The sequence below is a fragment of the Phyllobates terribilis genome, unplaced genomic scaffold (assembly GCF_046119375.1).
Source record: "Phyllobates terribilis strain yellow unplaced genomic scaffold, ASM4611937v1 Scaffold_1__5_contigs__length_1240528914, whole genome shotgun sequence".
Lineage (NCBI taxonomy): Eukaryota > Metazoa > Chordata > Amphibia > Anura > Dendrobatidae > Phyllobates > Phyllobates terribilis.
Window position 1 is genome coordinate 874,481,687 of NW_027362761.1, and position 27,916 is coordinate 874,509,602.

The 27,916-nt window shown below is 41.5% G+C and overlaps 1 protein-coding gene across 2 annotated transcripts in view; it reads right to left on the minus strand.

Annotated features, from left to right (window-relative positions):
• Positions 1 to 3,276: 3,276 nt before the first annotated feature.
• Positions 3,277 to 27,916, minus strand: part of CXXC4 (CXXC finger protein 4) — a 161,455-nt gene continuing 136,815 nt past the window's right edge. The window contains exons 3-4 of one of the 2 annotated variants that reach the window (XM_073639424.1): positions 5,664 to 5,699; positions 3,277 to 3,542 (exon numbers count right to left, since the gene is read on the minus strand). In XM_073639424.1, coding sequence (XP_073495525.1) covers positions 5,679 to 5,699 — 21 coding nt within the window. In that variant the 3' untranslated portion in view covers positions 3,277 to 3,542; positions 5,664 to 5,678. The remainder of the gene's footprint in view (positions 3,543 to 5,663; positions 5,700 to 27,916) is intronic. The other variant, XM_073639417.1, reaches the window with a different exon arrangement.

The window sequence follows — 27,916 nt, forward strand, 5'->3', positions numbered from 1 at the left end:
GTCCATCTACTTGTAGTGGCTGCTGCAGTGTACTACACATCCGCAGACTATTGATTGAAATAGGAGATGGATGTGAAGTACCCTACCCCGGCCACTACAAGAAGATGGAGCAGCTTGGCAAGTGAGTACTTCCAGCCGGCGTCTGCTGCCAACACCGATGTCAGCTGATCGGCGGGGGTGCTGGGTGTCGGACTCTGGCCGATCAGACATTGGTGACCTATCAATGTAAAAGTAGTGGACAAGCATCTGCTGATATAAAAAATGTTTCTGCTCCCTACTTCCTACCCTTTCAAGAGTTACATGTATTGTACCCTAGGCACACACAGGCTGTAGGAATTGTGTGTCTTATTACAGTACTCCCTATAGTGCTGTATAATGGAAATGTGCTCCATTAGAATGTGATATTCAATGGAGTATGCCTCCATAGGAAGTCAGGGGCTTTCAAAGGTACAGTAGGGCTCTATAGGCTCTATGGGTACCATAGTATAGCGCCATACAACTGGGAGCCATTTTCCACTTGTGTGCATAAGATCTTAAAGAGGTTTCATAAGAGAAGAGAAGAAAAGAAAAATATGCTTTTTTTCCTAGAAAAAGTTCCATTATTGCTCATGGGCTGTGTCTGGTAATGCTGAACAAACATGAAACCCATTAAGTTCTATGCTCTGTACTGGGAACTTACCGCTCATTTACCAGTATTTTTTTTGCAGTGTGGATGGCAAGAACAGCTACTTCACACCTATGTAATAGAGCTCTGTGCAGCCATTTCTCCCAGAGGAATATACTGTACACAGCTGATAGAAGCTGTGTTATTGTATAACCTAGTGGAGCTCCACAAAAGTGACATTTTATTTTGTAGTTAACTTACCATTAAAAAAAGATACAAAAAAGACCACATTTTAAATTACAAATAAAAAAAACACTAAAATATATTCTGATTAAACATATATTCCAGGTTTATAAGTTGATTTTTTTATATAAATTGTAGAAGAATTACAGGATTAGCATTGCAGTAAACCTTCTTCCTTATTCTCTGTAATGTATAGCTTTAATTGGATTGGACACATAAGCAACACAATTACAATATACAGATCAACCAGTTTTTTAAAACAAAAAAAGCACACAAAAACATGCAACATTAGGGTATCAGACAGCGAGTACATTGGTAAGAAGAACTGTAGATATTGTACACCTAATGTAGCTTGAACTGAATCATTTTACATCTCAGAGAGAAAAATTACAACTTTTAGAAGGCTAAGAAAAAGTACTAGTAAAAGTGCAACAAAGGCTTTACTTGTGTCTGATCACTATTAGCGGATTGATACTTCTAGATAGTATCTTGTATTGGATAAACAGTGATATATAAAAAAAATCCTATTTAGATTGGTAAAGGTGGCTAATCAGATGAAATCATTTCTCATGTGTCTTTAAAGCTACCTAAGCATTTTAGATCTACTCAATGTAATTTTAAAACATTTACAAAAAACCCACAAAATTAAAACATTCAAGACTCACTTATAAGATACATACATAGCTAGAACATTAGGTAAAAATATTTATCTGCTGGAGGGGCTTTTAGATTGGTGCTGTTCAGTAGGTCTAACAAAAAAAGGACCATAAATTTCTACACAGGTATGAAAATGTCACAAGTATCAGCATGGTATAAAATAAAACAACATGGTGTAGGCAATTCCAGATTTGGAGTGATACAACTGACAAGGCATCCCATGGTAGGTATCAATGGGGCTTTTCAGTACAAGCTATCTCTAGAAGCTTTATTTGGTATTATGTGAGATAAAACAGTGCTACGCATTAGATCAGGGGCAGATTGAGACCTGGACCTTGGATTTATGATGTCACCTAATATGAAGTACTCAGTAGCTGATTGGCTGGGTTGACATTGCGTTTGGGTCATACGTTAGTGGCTTCATCAGGGCTTCCATGCAAAGCCATTGAAAATGGGATTGAGATGGATACCCTAAGAGGCTTCTTCACTATGAGGCAGATTGCGTCACTGTGTGTTCAGTCTAGCCTCCGTTTCCAGTGTGTACATCTTCTTGAGACGGGCACAAAAGCATGGTAGGTCCATCTCAAGAATGCAATGTGAACCTGGTCTAACAGCTCGAAGCAGAGACTATCCCTGGACTTGTCCAATGTGTACTGATAAACAAGGTCCTGAGAACCAACTTTGGAATTGGTGATGCCCAATAGTCTGACCACTCAATCTATCCCTGCAATGAATAAGGTTTTATACTAAAATCCTTCAGAAAAAATCTTCAAGTCTGGAGTTGCCTGGCTGTATCGGACATGACCTATATATACAGAAATATATATATATATTTATCTATATGCATGTTTTACTCTTGTCAATACAGTGAGAATGCATTTATATTTTACAGTGTTTACAGTTACTATAGAAAAAACTTAACCAGAAGGCATGTACTCAGTTACATGGTCACAGGACACTTCTGTTTCCCTGAACAAATAATTCAAAAGACTGGTCCGATCGGACAAACTACAATACCATATGCTGCTTTTACTCTGGTCTACAAAGCAGTGAAAATTGGGTCATCTGTGGTAAGTGCTTCTGGGGCAAATCCTCTTAATAACACAAGTGCTCACCCACATAGAGGTCAGAATGTTTGCATGGATTCCTCCTTTGATACATAAAAAGGGAGTATGGGCTCAGGAACAGGAAAATATCGCCGCGACGGACAGAAGACACTTTCCATACAGTTGACTGATTTGACAGTAGTCAATGTGTGGATCACATTTTTTTTAGATTTTGGAATTGCAGGTTTATTTCCTGGAAATGTACAGAATGCATGGCAAAATAAAAAGAAAGACATTGTGAAAAAAAAAAATACAATAAAAGAAAAAAAAGAAAACAGTGCTGTTGCTGCTGTGACTATCCAGCTGGCGAAATAATGTTTAAAGCTAGAATTTATTGCTCCAGATTTAAGTTGCAGAACCACACTGCTGCTTACAAACTGTTAATCTTCATATAGATGCTCAGACATGATTGTCTCCTTGTGTCTAAACGCACAAAATACAAGCTGCTATCTGTACAGTTTACAGTACTGAAACACATATTTGGAAATGAAGTATAGATATGATAATTTCTCAAAGATACATCATATTACAGCAGGGGTTTACCCAAATCTCTCCTTTTGTAGCCACTTTAAAGTAGACAACAATATCACTGTTAATTATAGCTAAAGTACATTAAAGAAAGAACCTGTGTACTAAATGTAAGTAAACCAGCCAGGCTCTGGTGACGTTTTTTTTTTTTTCTTTTTTTTTTTTATTATTATTATTATTATTATTATTATTATTTTTGCTTTTTTTAACATTATTTATATTTTTTTTGAGGAAACCCCTGTACACAAATGAAAATAGTGTCTCAGCATAATCTTCAGTCACGGACTTAGCAGTTCCCATAACAAGACCAGTGCTTGTCAATCACTTCAGAGCGCCTTGAAAATATGATATACATCTGCTTAAAAGAACCATCGGAATGCCTCAGCGCTGGGGACCGGTGTTCTCTGCAAAAAAATAGAAGAGAAAAGAATAGGTTACTATGCGGTAAATAACATTTCTGCTTCAATATCAATCTAATCGTTTCTAGATCACTTTAGGCGAGTTTAATATAAATCAACTACTTAAATATGGATCTTTTTTGTAAATTGCCTCCAGTTTTAATACTACAGTAAGGAGTTTTCAATTAAATCACTAAAATAATTTATGAATTCCAAATGTTTTAACTAATAGATTAAAATGGGTTTGAGATATCTCACACCTTTATCGAAGGAGAAGTGCTTTCTACGGTCCAAGATTAAAAGGAGCACTACACCTCAAGCTCTGAAGACAGAAAGGCATCATGTAGGTGGCTGAATTATACAGGTTGTCTGGCTGATTTTTTATCTATTAAGAGGGCTCAGAGTAAAAAAAAATAAGCGAAAAAAGTGACACTCGCCTCTCTGGTCACTCCCATTTCAACATTCCCCCACTGGTCTCTGTCTCCTGATCCCTCTGTAACACGGAGAAAATGCTACTCAACCAATCACAGGGTGACATCTTCAACCAATGATTGCCTGAGCTGCCACTTTTTGTGTGTCGATAGGAAACTAAGGAGCCGGGACCGTCGGGGCAGGAGCCATCACTTCTTCTCTTTTTTTATTCCATTCAGCCATAAAAATATTGATCAGCCAGGCAATCCTCAAGAGGTTCTCTAAACTGTAGCTAAATGAAAAAGTTAAAATCGTGAGATTTTTTTCATGGACCCCCGACCCCCTATCTGTCATCTCATTAATTAAAGGGAATCTGTCAGCAGGTTTTTGATACCTCACCAGAGAGCAGCATGATATAGGCAAAGAGAACCTGATTCTAGCAACGTATCACTTAGTTTACTGGGGGCATCAGTTGTGACACAATCAGAGTTCTTAGATGTAACTTGCAGCAGAGCTGAGAAACCTAACCTCGCCCACACCACAGCTCTCTGTGTACATAGTGTATTGACAGTGAACTGCTTATCATAGGAGGGGGCAGTGTCAGACGCCTTGGTACAGGGCAGCTAGTTACAGCAATGATAATGTCCTAGTGATAAAACCTTTATTGTAAGTAAACAACAGCACATAGCTTGATAAGTGACACATATCTGAATTCAGTGTTTTAACCCCTATCTCATGATGTCCTCAGATTACATAGCAAAAACCTGCTGATAGATTCCCTTTAACAGTACAATTAAACTTTCCCCACTTGAAATGTCTACTAAAAGGCAATAAATTACATGAAACTGTGCTGAGAACAGATATTAAATTCACTGTAAGTTCATTGCCCCTTTGGCAATTTTCAGAATCAAGCTTCCCCTTTAAAGATAGGGAAGTTCAGAGCAAATAATTTACTAAATTAAAAAAATATATACAGCTGATTTCAAGCTAAAAAATTGGGACTGGTCACCTATGATGTCAAGGACTTTCACCGTAAAAATTTCAATGTCACTCTGGGGCCTGTCAAAAGATCTGATCTCAAGTAGATCATATTTCCCTACCCTGTAGACTGTGTCTTCATCTTCTTGGTAAGCAATGATTTCAGAAAAAACACCTGTAAAGGTCTGGCCCAAAAAAATGACACCTGCTTTCTATTCTACATGGAATAGTAAGAGTGACTGCAAAAAAGGTGACCAAAATCCAGGTCTTTCTGACCCAGGATGATGGACAGAACATGGGTCAAGGAACAGCATCATGAACATGTACGTTCTCAGTTCTTGAACCCCTATTTCTCAATGATTGCTCTTGTTTAATACATATGAAGAACATATAGTAGAAGGCTTACCAACATGATTTGCCTGCTGTACACTTAGTAATTATTGCTATACAAATAGTAATTATTCTAATTAATAGTTTCATAGTTTGCCAAAATAAAGACAATATAATTCAAATCTAAAAACAGTAGGTAAGGCGGGTGGAGAGAATTTCATTTTCATTTCTATTAACAAATAATTGTATATTAGCAAATCTGGAAAAATTGGGAAAAATGTTAACCCATTAACAAACATTCAACATAACAGTATGTCTAGAATACAGATAAATTGTTCCTCAATATCGGCCCTATGCTTTCTCTGAAAGTTTATGGTGTTAGAAGAGTAAAAGTAAATTCATGCTAACCTTGTACATTGCATGCTATAGTAAATGTCTGTTATTCTGAAAACAAAAAAGAAAGTATAGATTAACACAGAGCTAAATAAAAGAACAAAACACATTCATCTACCATCATTTCTAAATAAAACTGCAGGACAAGCAAATTTTACAAAAACGTAAAATTCCATTCTGCAAGAATTGCTCTGTTTTAATTAGGATGCTCGATGCTGTAAAGCAATTAAATAGGTTGAAACAATCTCCTTCCACTGATTTTCAGAAAAATAGGGCATGCGATTGAATTATTCGAAAATTCTCAGATTCCTATTGTCAAATACATCTAGAAGATGCCAAACTAGAAGAGTCTTAAGTGGCAAATGTTATAACAGGTCAATTCAAAAAATGGTTGGCAATACACTGGCACGGAGAGATATGGGTTGACTCTCAAAGGACTCAACATTGCACAAACCACTGGAGGTGTCGAATGGAGTCTAGGAGCAGGAAGATTTCTTATTGACCATAGTCTTTCTACACATTTAGGGTTGGCTGATTAGTTTCAGAAATTTCCAGGACCATCCAATTCATCTATGAATGAGGCTTATATAAATACATGCACATGTTGCAGAATACAGAATATGCCCCAGTCACATGTATGAAACATTTTTTAAGTTGCAGATATTCATGTACAGCACCATGGAATCAATGGTGCTCCAAAAAGAAATAAAAATAGTAGAATTCAATCATCTCCTATAAGATACAGATGTGTTAACAAAAAAATTCAGTAAACAAAATAAAATTGAAATAAAAAAATGCAAAAGATTCAGTGTGGTGTAGTAAAAGTAGTCTTATTAAACTCTTATATAGTGCCTACAAGTAGTATTCAACCCCCTGCAGATTTAGGTGGTTGACACATGCGGAATTAACTTGGCATTGTGACATTTGTACTGTAGATCAGCCTGGAAGTGGGAAATGCACTGCAGCAACTTTTTTTTTGTTTTTTTGTTTTTTTAAAACGTTAAAAGTTAATTCAGAGTGTCATTTATTATTCAACCCCTCAAACCACAAGAATTCTGTTTGGTCCCCCTAAAGTATTAAGAAGTAGTTCAGGCACCAAGAATAATGAGCTTCACATGTGTGGATTAAAGATCTCTTTTGCCAGCCTTTTCTGACTATTTAAGACCCTCCCCAAACTTGTGAACAGCACTCAGACATGGTCAACATGGGAAAGACAAAAGAGCATTCCAAGGCCATCAGAGACAAGATCGTGGAGGGTCACAAGGCTGGCAAGGGGTACAAAACCCTTTCCAAGTAGTTGGGCCTACCTGTCTCCACTGTTGGGAGCATCATCCGTAAGTGGAAGGCTTATGGAACTACTGTTAGCCTTCCACGGCCTGGACAGTCTTTGAAAGTGTCCTCCCGTGCCGAGGCCAGGCTTGTCCGAAGAGTCAAGGCTAACCCAAGGACAACAAGGAAGGAGCTCCGGGAAGATCTCATGGCAGTGGGGACATTGGTTTCAGTCAATACCATAAGTAACGTACTCCACCGCACTGGTCTCCGTTCCAGACGAGCCCGTAAGGTACCTTTACTTTCAAAGCGTCATGTCAAGGCTCGTCTACAGTTTGCTCATGATCACTTGGAGGACTCTGAGACAGACTGGCTCAAGGTTCTATGGTCTGATGAGACCAAGATCGAGATCTTTGGTGCCAACCACACACGTGACGTTTGGAGACTGGACGGCACTGCATACGACCCCAAGAATACCATCCCTACAGTCAAGCATGGTGGTGGCAGCATCATGCTGTGGGGCTGTTTCTCTGCCAAGGGGCCTGGCCATCTGGTCCGCATCCATGGGAAGATGGATAGCACGGCCTACCTGGAGATTTTGGCCAAGAACCTCCGCTCCTCCATCAAGGATCTTAAGATGGGTCGTAATTTCATCTTCCAACAAGACAACGACCCAAAGCACACAGCCAAGAAAACCAAGGCCTGGTTCAAGAGGGAAAAAGTCAAGGTGTTGGAGTGGCCTAGTCAGTCTCCTGACCTTAACCCAATTGAAAACTTGTGGAAGGAGCTCAAGAATAAAGTCCACATGAGACACCCAAAGAACCTAGATAACTTGGAGAAGATCTGCATGGAGGAGTGGGCCAAGATAACTCCACAGACCTGTGCTGGCCTGATCAGGTCTTATAAAAGATGATTATTAGCTGTAATTGCAAACAAGGGTTATTCCACAAAATATTAAACATAGGGGTTGAATAATAATTGACCCACACTTTTATGTTTAAAATTTAATAAAATTCAACTGAGCAACATAACTTTTTGGTTTGTAAGATTTATGCTTCTATTCATAAAACCTACTCTCGTTTGCAGTTTGAAGGCTCTAACTTATTTGCATCTTATCAAACCAGCTAAATCTGCAGGGGGTTGAATACTACTTGTAGGCACTGTATGTACAGTACAGACAAAAAGTTTGGATACACCTTTTCATTTAAAGATTTTTCTGTATTTTCATGACTTTGAAACTTGTACATTCACACTGAAGGCTTCAAAACTATGAATTAACACATGTGGAATTATATACTCAACAAAAAAGAGTGAAACAACTGAAAATATGTCTTATATTCTAGGTTCTTCAAAGTAGCCACCTTTTGCTTTGATGACTGCTTTGCACACTCTTGGCATTCTCTTGATGAGCTTCAAGAGGTAGTCACCGGAAATGGTCTTCCAACAATCTTGAAGGAGTTCCCAAAGATGCTTAGCACGTGTTGGTCCTTTTGCCTTCACTCTGCGGTCCAGCTCATCCCAAACCATCTCGATTGGGTTCAGGTCTGGTGACTGTGGAGGCCAGGTCATCTGGCGTAGCACCCCATCACTCTCGTTCTTGGGCAAATAGCCCTTACACAGCCAGGAGGTGTGTTTGGGGTCATTGTCCTGTTGAAATATAAATGATGGTCCAACTAAACGCAAACCGGATGGAATAGCATGCCGCTGCAAGATGCTGTGGTATCCATGCTGGTTCAGTATGCCTTCAATTTTGAATAAATCCCCAACAGTGTCACCAGCAAAGCACCTCCACATCATCACACCTCCACCTCCATGCTTCACGGTGGGAACCAGGCATGTAGAGTCCATCGTTCACCTTTTCTGAGTCACACAAAGACACGGTGGTTGGAACCAAAGATCTCAAATTTGGACTCATCAGACCAAAGCACAGATTTCCACTGGTCTAATGTCCATTACTTGTGTTCTGTAGCCTAAACAAGTCTCTTCTGCTTGTTGCCTGTCCTTAGCAGTGGTTTCCTAGCAGCTATTTTACCATGAAGGCCTCCTGCACAGTCTCCTCTTAACAGTTGTTGAAGAGATGTGTCTGCTGCTAGAACTCTGTGTGGCATTGACCTGGTCTCTAATCTGAGCTGCTGTTAACCTGCGATTTCTGAGGCTGGTGACGCGGATAAACTTATCCTCAGAAGCAGAGGTGACTCTTGGTCCTCCTTTCCTGGGGCGGTCCTCATGTGAGCCAGTTTCTTTGTAGCGCTTGATTGTTTTTGCAACTGCACTTGGGGACACTTTCAAAGTGTTCCCAATTTTTCGCACTGACTGACCTTCATTTCTTAAAGTAATGATGGCCACTCGTTTTTCTTTACTTAGCTGCTTTTTTCTTGCCATAATACAAATTCTAACAGTCTATTCAGTAGGACTATCAGCTGTGTATCCACCAGACTTCTGCACAACACAACTGATGGTCCCAACCCCATTTATAAGGCAAGAAATCCCACTTATTAAACCTGACAGGGCACACATGTGAGGTGAAAACCATTTCCGGTGACTACCTCTTGAAGCTCATCAAGAGAATGCCAAGAGTGTGCAAATCAGTTATCAAAGCAAAAGGTGGCTACTTTGAAGAACCTAGAATATAAGACATATTTTCAGTTGTTTCACACTTTTTTGTTAAGTATATAATTCCACATGTGTTAATTCATAGTTTTGATGCCTTCAGTGTGGATGTACAATTTTTATAGTCATGAAAATACAGAAAAAAATCTTTAAATGAGAACGTGTGTCCAAACTTTTGGTCTGTACTGTATAAACCAATATCCCCTCAATAGAAATAAACCACAAGAGCAATATTAGCATAGATAAACATGAAAGATACCGTAATGACTAACGTCCCCAAAATCATGCAGATTTTGGTGTGGATCTTGCTACCAGTTTCTACATGGTAACCAGCCAAGTGCAAAATAAAAAAAATATTCACTTTCATCACCTCCATTAGAGCTTCAGAAGCTTCCTAAAGTTGAACCCTGCTGGTCTTGGTAGAATATGTCCTTCTGTGATGATGTCTTGTTCCTGCAGCAATCACAAGGAACGTGACATCATCGAATGAGGCTGGATTATAAAGCGACCAGCAGGGTGCCAGCCTGAACTACAAGGAGAGCAGAGAATAATTATGGCTTTTTTGAACTTTCAGATTTTGCTCCAGATTCACAGTTAATCTGCTGCAAAATTCATGACAAATGGGGTTTGTCAACTTCCTCATTGAGCTAAATTGTGTGCAACTACTGCAAAATATAAGTTCAGATGTTGCGAATTTTAAATTTGCAGACTGTGGATAACATTTGCTAAAAACTCATTTATTTGCTGCTACACAAATATTCTATGGATTTCCTGCCCATGAATCCAAAAGAAAAATAACCTGAATATCTGCTACATGTATACTAACTAGTGTTGAGCGAGTATGTTCTGTTCCGAGTACGCTCGGGCCGAGCTCCGAGTATTTACAGCTGCTCGGTGATATGGTTGAAGCGCTCCCGTGTCGACATTCCTCACATGTAATAAAGCTGTCAAACAGTTGCAAATCATGCACACGGGAGTGATTCAAACATATCACCGAGCAGCTGTAAATACTCGGAGCTCGGCCTGAGCACACTCGGAACAGAACATACTCGCTCAACACTAATACTAACCCCTTAGGCCATGTTCATACGTTCAACACTAATACTAACCCCTTAGGCCATGTTCATACGTTAAGTATTTGGTCAGTATTTTACATCTGTATTTGTAACCCAACAATCAGAGGAAAAGTATAACAGAAACACGTTACCACTTCTGTATTTTTCACCCACTCCTGGTTTTGGCTTACAAATACTGAGGTAAAATACTGACCAAATACTAAACGTGTGAGCGTGGCCTTACGGTCTAAATCTTTACCAGAGATATACAGTGGGTGCGGAAAGTATTCAAACTCCTTTAAATTCTAAAAAGTTCATCTTTTTTTCTCATTAAAGTACACTCTGAAAACAACAAAGGAGTGGCTTCAGAACAACTCTGTGACCATTCTTGACTGGCCCAGCCAGAGCCCTGACCTAAACCCAATTGAGCGTCTCTGGAGAGACCTGAAAATGGCTGTCCACCAACGTTCACCATCCAACCTGATGGAACTGGAGAAGATCTGCAAGGAAGAATGGCAGAGGATCCCTAAATCCAGGTGTGAAAAACCTGTAGCATCATTCCCAAGAAGACTCATGGCTGTACTAGCTCAAAAGGGTGCTTCTACTCAATACTGAGCAAAGGGTCTGAATATTTATGACCATGTGATATTTCAGTTTCTCTTTTTTAATAAATTTGCAAAAATGTCTACATTTCTGTTTTTTTTTTCAGTCAAGATGGGGAGCAGGGTGTACATTAATGAGAAAAAAATGAACTTTTTAGAATTCACCAAATGGCTAAAATGAAACAAAGAGTAAAAAATTTAAAGGGGTCTGAATACTTTCTATACCCACTTTATTACTAAACTGGAACAAATAGTATGTTTGGTTCTTTAGTTTAGCTTCCACTTGCATAATCTCGGAGAACCCCTTTAATGTCAATTTAGTAAAGACTTTGAGCAGCATTTACATAATTGGAGCAGCATTATGTGCTATGAATGCAGGTGTCGAACCAAATGTTCTCCACTAAAGAGGTAATATCCAATTTTAATAAACTGATCCCAGTTTTATTAAACTCTGAGGCATTTGTCTACTCATTGCTTTTAGGTAACATTTATAAATGTCAGGAATTAATTTTTTCTGAAGATGCTGGAATTTAATGCATCTGTTGAAAAAAAGCTACCAATTTTTCATATCATATTCTTCACAATAGAGGCTCATGCATGGACGCTTAAAGAGGATGTCCACTACTTTATCATTGATGATCTATCCTTAGGATAGGTCATCGCTGTCTGATCGGTCAGAATCCAACACACGGTACCCCCACTAATCAGCTGTGCTGCTGCCCGGAGGTGCTCAATTGCGAAGCTACTCCATCTTCTGATAGTGGCAGGGTACTGCACATCCTATTGATTTAAATAGGAGGTGAATGTGCCGTACCCTAACGCGGCCAGTATCAGAAGACAGAGTAGCTCCGCAATTGAGCACTTCTGGGCGGTAGCCGCCGCCGACACCAGGAACAGCTGATCAGTGACGGAACTTGGTGTCGGACTCCAACAGATCAGACATTGATGACCTATCCAAAGGATAGGTCATCAATGATAAAGTAGTTTTCAACCTCTTTAATAAGGCATCTGCACATTAATAATTATAATGTACATCACTCGTCACGTATAGAGTACCTATAGAAGGATGTCACAAATTTGCTAAGCTGCTTATAAATAAAGTCTACATCACTATTATTTTATGTTTCGTCTACAACTCACATGTGACTATATATTTCTGTGCTCCACATTGTTAGTGCCTATGCGACAGTATGCCTTCAATGGTGAGAGAAAACATACTACTCTAAGATTAGTCTGAGAGCCTTGCAGCAGCAAAGGGATTATTAATATTTAAACGTCAAAAGCGCCGACCTTCCCCACTGTATGCACTCTAGTGCCTGAATGCATGTCTATCCTTTTATCACTTTCTTTGTTTTCTATTATTGCAGAATACAATGGAAAATCTCAAAGAAGCACCAACTGCGAGAGAGCACGACATGCCAAACCTTATGGAAAGGGCAGTGACTTAACTGAATATGCTAAACACACGTGTCAACAGTAGATAGACAGATGCATACATACAGATGTGCATGAAAGTTTGTGAACCTGTAAGAATTTCCATATTTTAGCATAAATTTGACCTACAAAAACATCAGATTTTCAAACACATCCTAAAAGTAGATAAAGAGAACCAAATCAAAGAAAAGAGATAAAAATATTAGTTTGTTATCTTTTTATTGAGATAATGATCTATTATCATATGTCTGTGAGTGGCAAAAGTTTGTGAACCTTTGCTTTCAGTATCTGTGTGACCGACCCCCTTTGTGCAGCAATAATTGCACCTAAACATTTTGGGTTAATTGTTGATTAGTCCTACACATCGGCTTGGAGCAATTTCAGCCCATTCCTCTTTACAGAATAGCTTCAACTCTGTTATGGTGGTGGGTTTTCTCCCATGAACTACAGGCTTCAGGTCCTTACACAACACTTCTATAGGATAAAGATCAGGACTTTGATTTGGCCATTCCAAAACTGTAAAGGCATGTGCACACGTTAAGTATTTGTTGCAGACATTCCGTATCAAAAGCATGTCTCTTGGAAGGAAAAACACTGCATAAAAAAAACCTGTTTTTGATGCTTTTTGTATCTGTTTTTTTTTCCCTATTCATTAAAATGGGTGAAAAACACTGCAAGAATGCTCAAAGAACTGACATGCTGCAGATTTGAAACTGCTTCAAATCTGCAAGGAAACAAAAAAGCATTATGTGCATGAGATTTCAGAAATCTCATTCACAAAGCTGAGACACAAATATGCTACTTTTTTGCGGCATAAGAGTGCTGGGAAAGCGCAATGTCTGCACATACCCTAACTTCACACTTCTTTAACCAATATTTTATAGAATGACATGCATTTTGGGTGCTTGGATTTTTTGCATGACCCATGTTCTCTTAAAATGCAGTTTATAGACAGATGACCTGACATTTTCCTTTAGAATTTTCTGATATAATTTAGAATTCACTGTTGCATCAATGATGACAAGCCATCCTGGCCTAGATGAAGCAAAACCCAAACCATGATACTACCACCACCATGTTTTAGAGATGGTATGAGGTTTTTATGCTGCAATGCAGGGTTTTTTCTGTGTACACAGATAGTGTTTCTAATTTAAACCAAAGGGCTCTATTTGGTCCCATCTGTCCACAGAATATTGTTCTTAAAGCCTTCTGGCTTGATAAGATGATCTTTAGAAACTGCAAATGGGCATCGATGTTATTTCTGGAGAGTAGTGGCTTTAACTTTGCAATTCTGCCACGCACATCATTGTTGTTCTGTGTCCTTCTGGTGGTAGACTCATGAACATTTATATTAGCTAATATGAGAGAGCCCTTTAGTTTACCTTGGGTTACTTTTTGATCTCGTTGACTATTATACACCTTGCTCTTGGACTGATCATTGTTGAATGACTACTCCTGGGGAGGGTAACATTGGTCTTTAATGTCCTCCATTTCTCTCACTAAGGATTGGGGGCGAAACAACTCTTTAAAGTTGGTTTTGTATCCTTTTCTTTCCACATGAGCATAAACAACTCTTCTTTTGAGTTCTTTAGAAATCCATTTTGCTTGTGCCATGATACACTTCCACAAACATGTTGTGAACATCACATTCTGATAGATTCTTGTCCTTTAAATAAAACAGGAAGTGGAAGAACTGGAAAAAACAATAGCGAAATATGGTACTGTTAAAGATAGGACAGATGGGTGAGGGATTTGTTCACTTTCCTTGGGTTGTGCGACCACAACTACAGAATTCACTTAGAAAGGCTACTGCAGACCCACATGAAAGTATAATGCAATGCAATGGGAGGAGACGGGGTTAATCCTATGCTGCCTATTCAGATGAAGGATGATGGATGGAGCCAATGAAGAGTCAGATAAATGCAGTTAATATGTTGACGCGTTTTGAAGTATGTACACCTTCGATAGGGACCACATAACATAATTGACCCATATCAGCTGTCCGTCATCGGGAAGACCCGGGACACAGGGGGCGGTGATGGGGAGCTGGTATGCGCCACCATATGTTACCTTGTCCCTATGGAAGGTGTATATAGTTCGAAACGTGTTGACAAATAAACTGTATTTTATCTGATCCTTTTGTTGGCTCCATCCATCATCCTTCATTCGAAAAGGCAGAGCAGGATTAACCCCATCTCTTCCTACCACGTTGCGCTAAATAAAACAGATTGCCTACTTACACCCAATTGAAATACTATTGATTGAAAACAGCAGACTATAATTTCACCTTCAAATTATTTGCTAATCCTAAAAGTTCACATACTTTTGCAACTCACGGACATGTGATATTGATTTATTTTTCTTAATTACAAAGTCTAACATTTTTTATTCATTTGTTTGATTTGGTTCTTTTTAACTACTTTTAGTTCTTATGTGAAAGAAAATCTGATGTAGTGCCAGGTCAAATTTATGCAGATATATGGAAAATTCTGAAAGGTTCACAAACGTTAAAGCATCACTGTAGAGGGTCGCAAAAACATGTTGAGAAAAAAACACAGATTAACTGCCAAAAATTTGAGAAGAATATAACATGAAAGGATCGGGAAGCCATTACCCTCCAGTGCTATCATATTCCAGAACTGCAACCTCCCTGGAGTGTCCAGAAGTACAAGGTGTTCAGAGCTCAGAGACATGGCCAAGGTACGGAAGGTTGAAACCGAAACCCGACCACCACTAAACTAAACCCATAAGTCACTCTCATTTCATCTAAATATTTAATTATGAAAAAAAACACAAAATTCTTAGGCCTCAATTCATCGTTTGCGAGGTTTTTAAGTCCCCTTTCTTTTTTGTCTTCTTGTGTTCATTGCTTGTTTTTCCAGCAAATATTCAAAATGGTCCATGTGGTTCATGAATTTTGCTCAAAGTCAAAAATGGTCTTTATTTTCATCATTAACCTTTTTTATAAAGACGCACACTTTGTAAAATGGCAAAAAATGTAGCGCCTTTTCAAAAATTCACAAATAATAAATCAGGAGAGAACATCAAGAAACTTTAAATTTTGACTCACAATGGCAAACAAAAGAAAACCCAGGTGAACACATATAAATAGACCTTAAAAAAGGCGCAAATTACAAGAATTAGGTGTGAATGAAAAACAGGCGAAAAACACCAAAAACCTAGCAAAAAAGGCATAAATACAGTTATTAAATGGGCCCTTAGTATTCCTAATATAGTGTCCATAGTATATTTTATATATTTTTTAATTATTATATTTCTTACACACATACACCTTATTATACACACACTTTACATTTAGCTTTCATTTTATTTATAGCATATATCATTTTCCATTATTCAATGAGAAAAAGCGTACTTTATATTTAGAGATTATTATTGTCTCCATAGAATTGGTCCTAGTTGTGGTGGCGCAGCAGCAGCCTATAATGGTATTATATGGAATAATTGTGGCATTGAACACTACCTGTCTCTCTTCAAGGACAAAAACACAAAGCTGCTTGTTGCATCGGAGCTCTTCTTAGTATATTCAATTTGAAGGAAACAGTAACGAGGCTGTAGTGGGTATGTTTGTAGAAAAATATCCACCTTCACATGTTCCAATATATGAGAGACATATCAGCAATGGACAAGTGGTGGCACACAACCCACATGCAGCCCTCAGTATTCTCTACTACTTCAGGTTCCCATTATTTTTATCTATATTTTGTACAGATAAAAAGGAAAGTGTTAATAGAGCGGTATACTATGAATAATCACAGAATTGAGACGGTAATACTGGTGCCACCATACACATTTATAGTTAATTTAGGTTATGCCATAAATAATTGCTTGGTGAAAGTTTGAAACTCTACAAAACCAGTCTTAAAAACACAGGTCCTGTGTTGCCACCTAGAAAGTCACCCCATGCTACACTTGTAAGAAAAAGATACAGTACCTGCAAATGGAGTTCACCCATATACAATATTAGAGAGTGACTACATATGTATTTCCACTGCACTGTGGAAAACATGATATATTATTGGTGTTCTATTGGATGGATTTGAGGGTTTTTACACTATATACATTACATGGTCAAAAGTTTGAACACCACTACTCATGCGATGGTTTTCTTTGTTTTTATTGGAATGTGCTCATTGTAAATCCTGACTGAAGGCAAAACCACAAGGAAACACATATGGAACCAAATAGTAAAGAAAAACATGTGAAACTAATCAGAATGTGTTAAATCTTAGATTCCTCAACGTAACCCCTTTTACTCTGATGCTTGGAATTATCTGAGGCAGATTCATCAGATAGTCACCTGGAATGACTTTACAACAGTCTTGAAGGATTTCCCAGAGGAGCTCAACACTTGCTGATTGCTTTGCCTTCACTCTGCGGTCCATCCCACGCCAAATCATGTCAACTAAGTTGAGGCCTGGTGATTGTGGATGCCATGTTATCTGATGCATCACTCCATCCCTCTCCTTCTCAGTTACATAGCCTTTACATATCCTGGAGCTGTGTTTTGGGTCATTGTTCTGATGCAACCAAAATGATGGTCCCACTAAGTGCAAACCAGATGTGAGGGAATGTCATTGCAAAATGCAATGGTAGCCATGCTGTATAAGTGTGCTTTGAATTTGGAAACAAATCACCAACAGTTTCACCAACAAAGCACCCCCACACCACCAAGCCTCCCACTCCATGGCTTCAAGGTGGGCACCATGCATGTAAACCCATCCATTCACATTTCTTGGTCTCACAAAGACATGGCTGTTACTCCAAAAAGTCTAAAATTTTGACTCATCAGGCCACAGCACAAATGTCTACTGATCTACTGTCCAGTCCTTGTGTTGCATGACACAAACAAGTCTCTTCTTGTTTGCAGTCCTCAGTAGTAGCTTGCAGCAATTCAACTACAAAGGACTGATGCTTACGATCGCCTATGGACAGGTGATGTTGAGAGGTGTCTGTTTCTTCATTTCTGTGCATCATTTAGGAGAGCTGTTATCTAAGGTGCCATCAATTTGTGGTTCCTGAGGCTGGTAGCTTTGATGAACTTATCCTCTGCAACAGTGGCAATTCTTGTTCTTTCTCTCTTTGGGCAGTCCTCATTGGTTCATCAGAGATTTATGGTTTTCAATGATTGCACTTGATGATACCTTCAAGGTTATAGTACATTTCTGGATTGATTGACCTTTGTATCTTAAATTAATGATGGACTTTGCTTCTTCTCTACTTAGGTAAGTTATTCTTTCAATACACTGACTTAGAACAATGTGGAATAGGGCTCAGCAATGTATGGGAATGTGTACCAACATTACCTCTGCAAAACACACCTAATGATCACAAGTACTTTCTGAAGACCAGTGATTCAATAAATTAACTGTGATGAGGCATACCGGTATACTGGAACACATTTCCAAGTGACTACTTGAAGCTGCTTGGGAGAATAAGAAGAGTGTATAAAACTGTCATAAGAGTAAAAGGGGGCAACTTTGAGGAATCTAACATTTAACACATTCTGGTTTGATTCACACATGTTTCGTTGCTCCTTGTTTCAATATGTGTTCCTTCATAGTTTTCCCACCTATAGTCTGAATTTACAATGTGCCTATTCTAATAAGAAGAAGGAATCTCAGGAGAAGGCATGTCCACACTTTTGACTAGCAATGTACAGTTTAAGCAGATGTGGTAAAATGGTGCAGAGTTAGAATGCTTTAAAAATAGAAGTGTTATTAATTTATTTTATTAATTAACAAAATGCAAAGTGAATGAACAAAAGAGAAAGCATGATTTGCCTTCAAAACAGCATCAATTCTTCTAGGTACACTAGCACACAGTTTTTGAAAGAACTCATCAGACAGGTTGTTCCAATTATCTTGCATAACTAACTACAAATCTTCTGTTGTTGTCGGCTTACGCAAATTTTTCTGTCTTATCATGTAAATCCAGACAAACTCGGTGTTGAAATCAGGGTTCTGTAGGGACCATATAGTCACTTCCAGGACTACTTGCCTGCAACAGAAGGCAGTTTCTTTGCTAGAACAACTGGAGAGCAGTGCAATAATAATTGCCTACAGGCAACAGTGAAGCATGGTGGAGGTTTCCTTCATGTTTGGGGCTGTATTTCAGCAAATGGAGTTGAGGATATGCTCAAGATTAACGGGGTCTTAAATCCTGAGAAATATAGGCAGGTATTATCCATCATGCAGTACAATCAGGGAGGCTTCTGAATGGCTCCAAATGTATTCTGAAGCCGGACAATGACCCTAAACACACAGCCAATGTCATTAAAGGGAATCTGTCACCACTTTGGAGTTATCAGATCTCTACTATGGCCATAAAGGGTATAGAAAAGTAAATCTATACATACCGGTATGGCCCATAGTAGAGGTTTGATTGCAGAGAAAAGCGCTTTAATCAATTCTATTTTGTACAGGCTTGGCGTCGGGGAACGCCAAGCAATCCCCGCCTATGTGCTTATTATTCCCCCAAATCCCCGCCTATCTGCTTAATTATCATATTCCCCCCCTCCCCTGCATGTCACAGGGCACTGTGACAGGCCCTGTGACGTGCACTGTGCTCCCTGACTTCCCGGGTATGCACAAAGCGCCGCTCACATAGAGAGCGCTTTTCTTCATCCTGGCCCCGTGTGCCTGTGCACTGCACTGCAGGGTTCTATTGCGCAAGCGCCGGGAAGTGACAGTGACTCCCCGGCGCCTGGGCAATAGAAACCTGCGGCGCAGTGCACAGAGAGACGGGGCCGGGATGAAGCAAAGTGCGCTCTATGTGAGCGGCGCTTTGCGCATGCCCAGGAGGTCAGGGAGTAAAGTGCACGTCAGAGGGCCTGTCACAGCGCCCTGTGACGTGCAGGGGAGGGGGGGGGATATGATAATTAAGCATATAGGCGGGGATAGCTTGGCCTCCCCCGACGCCAAGCCTGTACAAAATAGAATTGATTAAAGCGCTTTTCTCTGCAATCAAACCTCTATAATGGGCCATACAGGTATGTATAGATTTACTTTTCTATAACCTGTATGGCCATAGTAGAGGTCTGATAACTCCAAAGTGGTGACAGATTCCCTTTAAGAACTATCTTTAGTCTAAAGAAGAACAAGGAATCCTGGAAGTAATGGTATGGTCTCGATTGGGCCCTGATTTTAACAACATCAAGTCGTTCTGAGGTAACATGAAGAGACAAGAAGATTTGCACAAGCCTACATCCACAGAAGATCTGTGGTTAGTTCTCCAAGATGTTTGAAACAACCTCCTTGCCAAGTCCCCTCAAAATCTGTGCAAATGTAACTAGAAGAATTGAAACATTGATGCTGTTTTGAAGGCAAATGGTGGTCACACCAAATATTGCTTTAATTTGGATTTCTCTTTTACTCATTCACTTTACAGTTGGTTACTTGATAAAAATTTACTATTAACACTTTTATTTTTCAAATGATTCTTAATATGTAGCATTTTTTTCACATCTGACTAAGATGTAGACAATTGGGAAAGGGGTGTATGAACTGGAAGAAAACTTTTCCTCAGTCTTTAAATACAAAAAAAGCAAACAAGAATATGTCAGAGGGTGTAGAAGGGTGCACCTTTATATAAAACTAGCTAATTGAGCCCGTTCTAGCTGGTATATGGTCTCCCATGCTGGTATGTGCTGCCCCCATCCTAGTATTTGTGCTCCCCAATCCCGTTCCCCTATCCTGTTATGTGCTTCCCTCATCCCTATCCTGGTATGCATGGCACGCCTCACCCCCAATCCTGGCATGTATGGCCTCCTCTTCCCCAAATCCTTATATGCATGGCACCCAAACCCTCATCCTGGTATGCATGGCTCCCTTATCCCTATCCTGGTATGCATGGCACCCCTCACCCCCAATCCTGGTATGTATGGCCTCCTCATCCCCCAATCCTGATATGCATGGCATCCAACAACCCATCCTGGTACGCATGGCACCCCTCACCCTCAATCCTGGTACACATGGCACCCCTCCCCCCCAATCCTGGTACGCATGGCACCACTCACCCTCAATCCTGGTATGCATGGTACCCCTCATCCCTATCCTGGTATGCATGGCCCCTCATCCGAATCCTGGTATGCATGGCCCCCCCATATCCCTACCCTGGTATGCATGGTACCCCTCATCCCCCAATCCTAGTATGCATGGTACCCCTCATCCCCCAATCCTGGTATGCATGGTACCCCTCAATCCTGGTATGTATGGTACCCCTCACCCCTCAATCCTGGTATGCATGGCACCCCTCTTCCCCCAATTCTGGTATGCATGGCACCCCTCATCCCCAATCCAGGTATGCATGGCACCCCGCCATCCCCAATCCTGGTATGCATGGCACCCCCCATCCCCAAGCCTGGTATGCATGGCACCCCTCATTTCAAATCTGGTATACATGGCACCCCTCATCCCAATCCTGGTATGCATGGCACCCCATCTCTCATCCTGTATGCATGGCACGCCTCATCCCAATCCTGGTATGTATGGCACCCCTCATCCCCCAATCCTGGTATGCATGGCACCCCCGATCCCCCAATCCTGGTATGTATGGTACCCAATCCCTCATCCTGGTATGCATGGCTTTCTCATCCCCAATTCTGGTATTTATGGCCCCCTCATCCCTATCCTGGTATGCATGGCTTTCTCATCCCCAATCCTGGTATCTATGGCCCCCTTATCCCTATCCTGGTATGCATGGCACTCCTCATCCCCCAATCCTGGTATGCATGGTACCCCTCATTCCCCAATCCTGGTATGCATGGTACCCCTCATCCCCCAATCCTGGTATGCATGGTACCCCTCATCCCCCAATCCTGGTATGCGCGGTACCCCTCATCCCCCAATCCTGGTATGCATGGCACCCCATCTCTCATCCTGTATGCATGGCACGCCTCATCCAAAATTTGATATACATGGCACCCCTCATCCCAATCCTGGTATGTATGGCACCCCTCATCCCCCAATCCTGGTATGCATGGCACCCCCGATCCCCCAATCCTGGTATGTATGGTACCCAATCCCTCATCCTGGTATGCGTGGCTTTCTGATCCCCAATTCTGGTATCTATGGCCCCCTCATCCCTATCCTGGTATGCATGGCTTTCTCATCCCCAATCCTGGTATCTATGGCCCCCTCATCCTTATCCTGGTATGCATGGCACTCCTCATCCCCCAATCCTGGTATGCATGGTACCCCTCATTCCCCAATCCTGGTATGCGTGGTACCCCTCATCCCCCAATCCTGGTATGCATGGTACCCCTCATCCCCCAATCCTGGTATGCGTGGTACCCCTCATCCCCCAATCCTGGTATGCGTGGTACCCTCACCCCCAATCCTGGTATGCATGGTCCCCTCATTCCCAATCCTGGTATGCATGGCACCCCTCATCCCCCAATCCTGGTATGTATGGTACCTTTCATCCCCCAATCCTGGTACGTATGGTACCCCTCATCCCCAAATCCTGGTATACGTGGCCCCCTCATCCCTCAATCCTGGTATGCATGGTCCCCTCACCCCCAATCCTGGTATGCATGGTTCCGTCATGCCCTAATCCTGGTACGCATGGTCCCCTCACACCCCAATCCTGGTATGTATGGTACCCCTCATCCCCCAATCCTGGTATGCATGGTCCCCTCACCCCCAATCCTGGTATGCATGGTCCCCTCATCCCCCCAATCCTGTATGTGTGGCCCCCTCATCCCTCAATCCTGGTATGTATGGTACCCCTCATTCCCCAATCCTGGTATGTGTGGCCCCCTCATCCCCCAATCCTGGTATGTGTGGCCCCCTCGTCCCCCAATCCTTGTATGTATGGCACCCCTCATCCCTTTCACTCTGCACACATACAAAAAAAATAAACACTTATACTCACCTTTCTTCCCTGTGCTCCAGCGCTGCTGTGTCCTGTTCTGCTGGAAGCCGGGGGAGGAGTGCGGCGCCGGAGCACCATGCTGTCTGGCGTCATTTTGATTAAGTAAATTCGCGCCAGATAGCGATATGCGCATGCGCCGATTCCGACGCCTTCACTCCGCCCCTGGTCTCCGGCCAGAAGAGAGGCACCGCGGCAAAGCTCCTCCCGGTCAGGTAAGTATGGCGCCGGAGATCACGGTATGCATTCAGTATCTTCGCATACCGCGAACTCCGGCGCCATATACACCCCTCTTACCTGTAATGGCTCCATGCGTTCTTCAGTCTGGAGCCAGAATGGGTGTCGCGCATGCGCAGTCTATAGAGGCATCAGACAGAGGGATGCTTGGCCGATTATATTATAGATTCTATAGTCTACCCATATCTGTGCAGATCTGTGGACACAATTAAAGAACGGTCTATGTAAATGGGCATAGCAATACTGGATAGTTGCATTGTATTTCTCTGATCACAATATTCACAAATAACAGGCTGCCAAAAACAGGAGCTGTAAGCAACTAAGAACACCTACAGGGTAGCAGCAGGGAATTGGCTGTGAAAGTCTATTTAAATTATTTCTGCTTATAAATTAAGCAATTCCAATAATTGCATTATTACCAGAAATTGCTGCTCCAAGATGGAGATTTCTATATGGGAAGTGGTCAGTTACTTCTTCTAAATAACACTTTTAACTTAGAATATCTATAAAAACATACCATGCTAAAAATGCATTTATTAAGTGTGGATTTAATTGTATAACAACATCAGACAAGTAAAAGTAACATTAATAATTATATCTCGGCTTTACAGTAGCAGAAAGTAAAGCAGGATACAATACAGGTGTCATCCAAAAGAAAATCACTCTATATAGAGGAGATGCTGACCTTTGGGATCTAATTTTCTATGATTCCATTGTGTCATTTCCAAGTCTCATAGAGAAAGCCTGAGTGCTGCTTTCCCCGCCCACACACTGCTGATTGACAGCTCGTTTTGTATGAGTTTCTAAGCAGGTTGAGCTGTCCATCACTATCTGTGGACAGGTCTCTGTGAGTCATGGCAACTGTTAACATAAAAAAAATTAAATAGAAAACTATGGCCCGGACACATTTCCATTTTTATTTTAAGTAACTTTTCTTATTGTATTGTGGTATTTGTTGCCATTTTTGTGTCAAATTCTTCCAAAATGGCGCACATGGTTCATGAATCTTTATTCTGGGGATTGTCCAGGTTTGGCATGAAAGTTTGCAGTCACTCTATTTGACTGCAGACTTGTGAATACTCACAGCACGCTGTCACAATCTTCCGATATCCAGGCGGTCCTGTGACTGCAAGTATGCAATATGTACACTTCCGGCCACATTCCGACTAGACGTGCGTGACTTCGCTCAATTCACTTGCATTGAGCAAGGCAGAGCACGTCCAGTAGTGATGTGGCCAGAAGTGTGCATATCACATATTTGCAGTCATATGACCACTCGTTTCCAGCACCGGCATTGGAGAATCCTGACTGTGTGCATTGTGAGGATTCACAAGACTGCAGACTTTTGTGTCAAACCTTAACAATCCTTAATGTTTTTTGTACTTTGGAGCCAAAGTCACACGTTCCACAAAATGCACAAAAATTGCTCCAAGTTATCTGGATTTCATAAAATTACTGCAGGGGAAACGGGAGTATGCTGACGACAAATTTTGTGACTTTTTGAAAAATGATGACTCAGGCAAAATACATCTAGAAAACCTAAATTCTGTCCACAATAGTGAACATAAAAAACACAAAATAGACTTCAAAAAAGGCACAAATGGATAGATGAATGTGGCACAAAAAAATCTACTAGATGGTGGCCCGATTCTAACGCATCGGGTATTCTAGAATATGTATGCGGCCGACCGGGCGCAATCAGCAGAGCGGTGTTTAAATTTGGCGCCAAAATCGCTGATTGGTCGCGGCCGGCAACCGCGACCAATCAGCAAAGCGATGTTTAAATTTGTCGGCAATATCGGTGATTGGTCGCAGGCGGCGACCGCGTGTTAGTGTTAGTGAGGACTGGAGAGCGTGTTTAAATTTGGAGCCAAAATCGCTGATTGGTCACGGCCGGCAACCGTGACCAATCAGCAAAGCGGTGTTAAAATTTGGCGCCTATATCGCTGATTGGTCACGGCCGGCGGTCGCAACTAATCAGCAGAGCGGGGTTTAAATTTGGCGCCAAAAATGCTTATTGGTCGCGGACAGTGAACGTGACCAATCAGCAGAGCGGGGTTTAAATTTGGCGCCAATAATGCTGATTGGTTGCGGCTGGTGGTCGCGACCAATCAGCAGAGCGGTGTTTAAATTTGGCGCCAATAATGCTGATTAGTCGCGACCGCCAGCCGCAACCAATCAGCAGAGCGGTGTTTAAATTTGGCGCCAATAATGCTGATTAGTCGCGACCGGCAACCGCGACCAATCAGCAGAGCGGTGTTTAAATTTGGCGCCAATATCGCTGATTGGTCGCGGCCGGCGACCGCGACCAATCAGCAAAGCGTTGTTTAAATTTGGCGCCAATATTGCTGATTGGTCACGGCCGGTGGTTGCAACTAATCAGCAGACCGGGGTTTAAATTTGGCGTCAACACTGATGATTGGTCGCGGCCGGCGACCGCGACTAATCAGCAGAGCGGGGTTTAAATTTGGCGCCAATAATGCTGATTGGTCGCGGCCGGCAACCGCGACCAATTAGCAGAGCGGGGTTTAAATTTGGCGTCAATAATGCTGATTGGTCGCGGCCAGCGGCCGCAACCAATCAGCGTCGTATTAGTGATTACCGGGGAGCGGCGCTGCTTGTGCAGGTACTTCCGCTGCGAGCAGCTGGGAGATGAGTGGCTGCTCGCAGCAGAAGCATCTCGACCGGCGGCGCCGCTCCCCGGTCCTCCGTTCACACTTGCCGTCGGGAGATCAGTGGCCCCAGCCGCTGATCTCCCGACGTTAGCCGCATGGAGGTCAGCGGCGCCGCCGGTCGGGGTAGTTCTGCTGCTAGCGCCGCTCATCTCCCGGCTGCATCGACGCTGACCTCTGTCCGGCAGATGAGCCGCTAACGGCTGCCATCTTTTTTTTTTTCTGAAATCCCGCGTCGCTGATTGGCCGCGGCCGGACCAATGAGCGACGTGGGATTTCCTGGACAGACAACGGCCAGACCAATGAGCGACGCGGGATTTCCTGGACAGACAGACAGACAGACAGACGGGATAAGACAATTATATATATAGATGAGTCCAGAATTTTTCTCTCAATGCTATGATACCAGATAGGGACCTGACAGATCTGCTTTAGGGCTCAAGCACATGACTGTATTTTTTTGTCCGGGGTGCTATCTGTTTAAAAAAAAAAAAAACGAACTTCGACCTATGTTATTCAATGTTGCAGTGCAGATGAATGATTATTTTCACTGTGTGAAAAAAAATCGCAGCATTCACAATTTTCCTCCAGAAATCAGACCAGACTCCCCCATTCAAGTCAATGGGTGCGAGAAAAAATTCAGAGGCCATACGCAGCTGATTTTTATGGATACATTGCAATTCTATAACACAGAAAACTGTAAATGGTTTTGTAAATGATTAATAGCTGCTGCTGTAAAAAAACAGACTGCGTATGGACTGAACGCAGGTGACAAGGGAGAAAATATTGTCCCACTTTTCTGGAGGAAACTCTGACCGATTTGTCATACTGTCCTGTGACCCCAGCCATAAAGAGGCAAGTATTATCCATTTCAAACATAGGAGTGACAGAACTTGCTATATCTTCAAAGGTTTATCTAACCGTTTACCACCGAACACCACGTTTATCATTTATATCTTATGTGGACAGCACGGTGGCCTTATAGCGCTGGGGGTCCAGGGTTCAAATCCCACCATGGACAACACGCGCCTGGAGTATGTATGTTCTCCTTGTGTTTGTTCTAGTATCTTCCTACACTCCAAGGACATACTGATAGGGAATGAAGATTGTGAGCCCCTGTGGGGACAGAGCCCATAATGTCTGTAAAGTGCTGTGGAATTAATGGCGCTATATGAGTAGAAAAAATAACTAAACAGGTCTAAAATTCTGTGCTGATTCCTCTTCTAATAAAGTCTTCATTAGGCCACATTTACACCTTCAGTATTTGGTCAGTATTTTTACCTCAGTCAAAACCAGGAGTGGAACAGAGGAAAAGTATAATAGAAACACATCTCCACTTCTGTATTTCTCACCCACTTCTGGTTTTGGCTTACAAATACTGAGGTAAAAAACTCAATAAATACTCAATGTGCGCACGTGGCCTAAGTGGTAGACCTCCAAACTTAAAGGGGTTTTCCCACAAACAAAAGTTAATTTTAATCCATGTCTATGTCTGAGCGTGTACTGAACATGGTCTGATTGTACCTGGTCAGGGGAGGAAGCAAAAGACAATACAGACATTACAGCAGGAGATCGCAGAGGATTCATTTTGTGAGGTAAAATATTTCACTGTCTGTTTTTAAACAATATTTTACCTCAAAAAATGAATCCTCTGCGATCTCCTGCTGTAATGTCTGTATACTCTTTTGCTTCCTCTCCTGTCCAGGAGATGTGGTATGATCAGACCATGTTCCTGTACAGTCAGACACAGCCATGGATTAAAATGAACTTTTGTTTGTGGGAAAACCCCTTTAAAGTTAGCATCAGTTTAGTTACAGAACTGATTTATAAAATTCTGCAGCTCATGCTCCGGAAGCTCTTGAAGAGGTTTTCCGGCTGCAGTTTAATAAACATACTCCGATTTCTGTTATTGTCTACAGTGCTGATGTCAACAAGCACTACAGCCGATAACTGAGCGCTGCGGCTCTTCCCGATTTGACGGCACAACTCACCGATTGCTGCGGCAGGGTCGATGTGACGTAAGTAGTGCAGACAATAACAAGTGCTGGGAACAGTGGAGAATCAATGCTGGACCAGAGGAGGGTGAGGAAAGCAACGTTTGTTTTTTTTAAAAAAAACTGTAGCCAGGAAACGAGAGTTTCTCAAAACCAAAAAACTCCTTTAAATGCCCGCTAGTTGTAACTGCAGGCAGCAACAATTTTATCATAGTTACATAGGTTGAAAAAAAGACACAGTCCAACCTTTCTCCACCAGTTATACATTCTGGATAGTTAGATTTATAACCCACAATACCATTTGCATCCAGCCCTTTTTTGAAAGCTGTTATAGTGTCTGCCATAACTACCTCTTGTGGTAGAGGATTCCACAGTCCGACTGCTCTAACTGTAAAGAACCCTTTCCTGTTGAAATTTACCTCTACTGTAATGTGATGGAATACAGGAAATTCAGAAACCTGGAACAGAGAAAATCATGGTTTTGACCCCTAAGATATATTA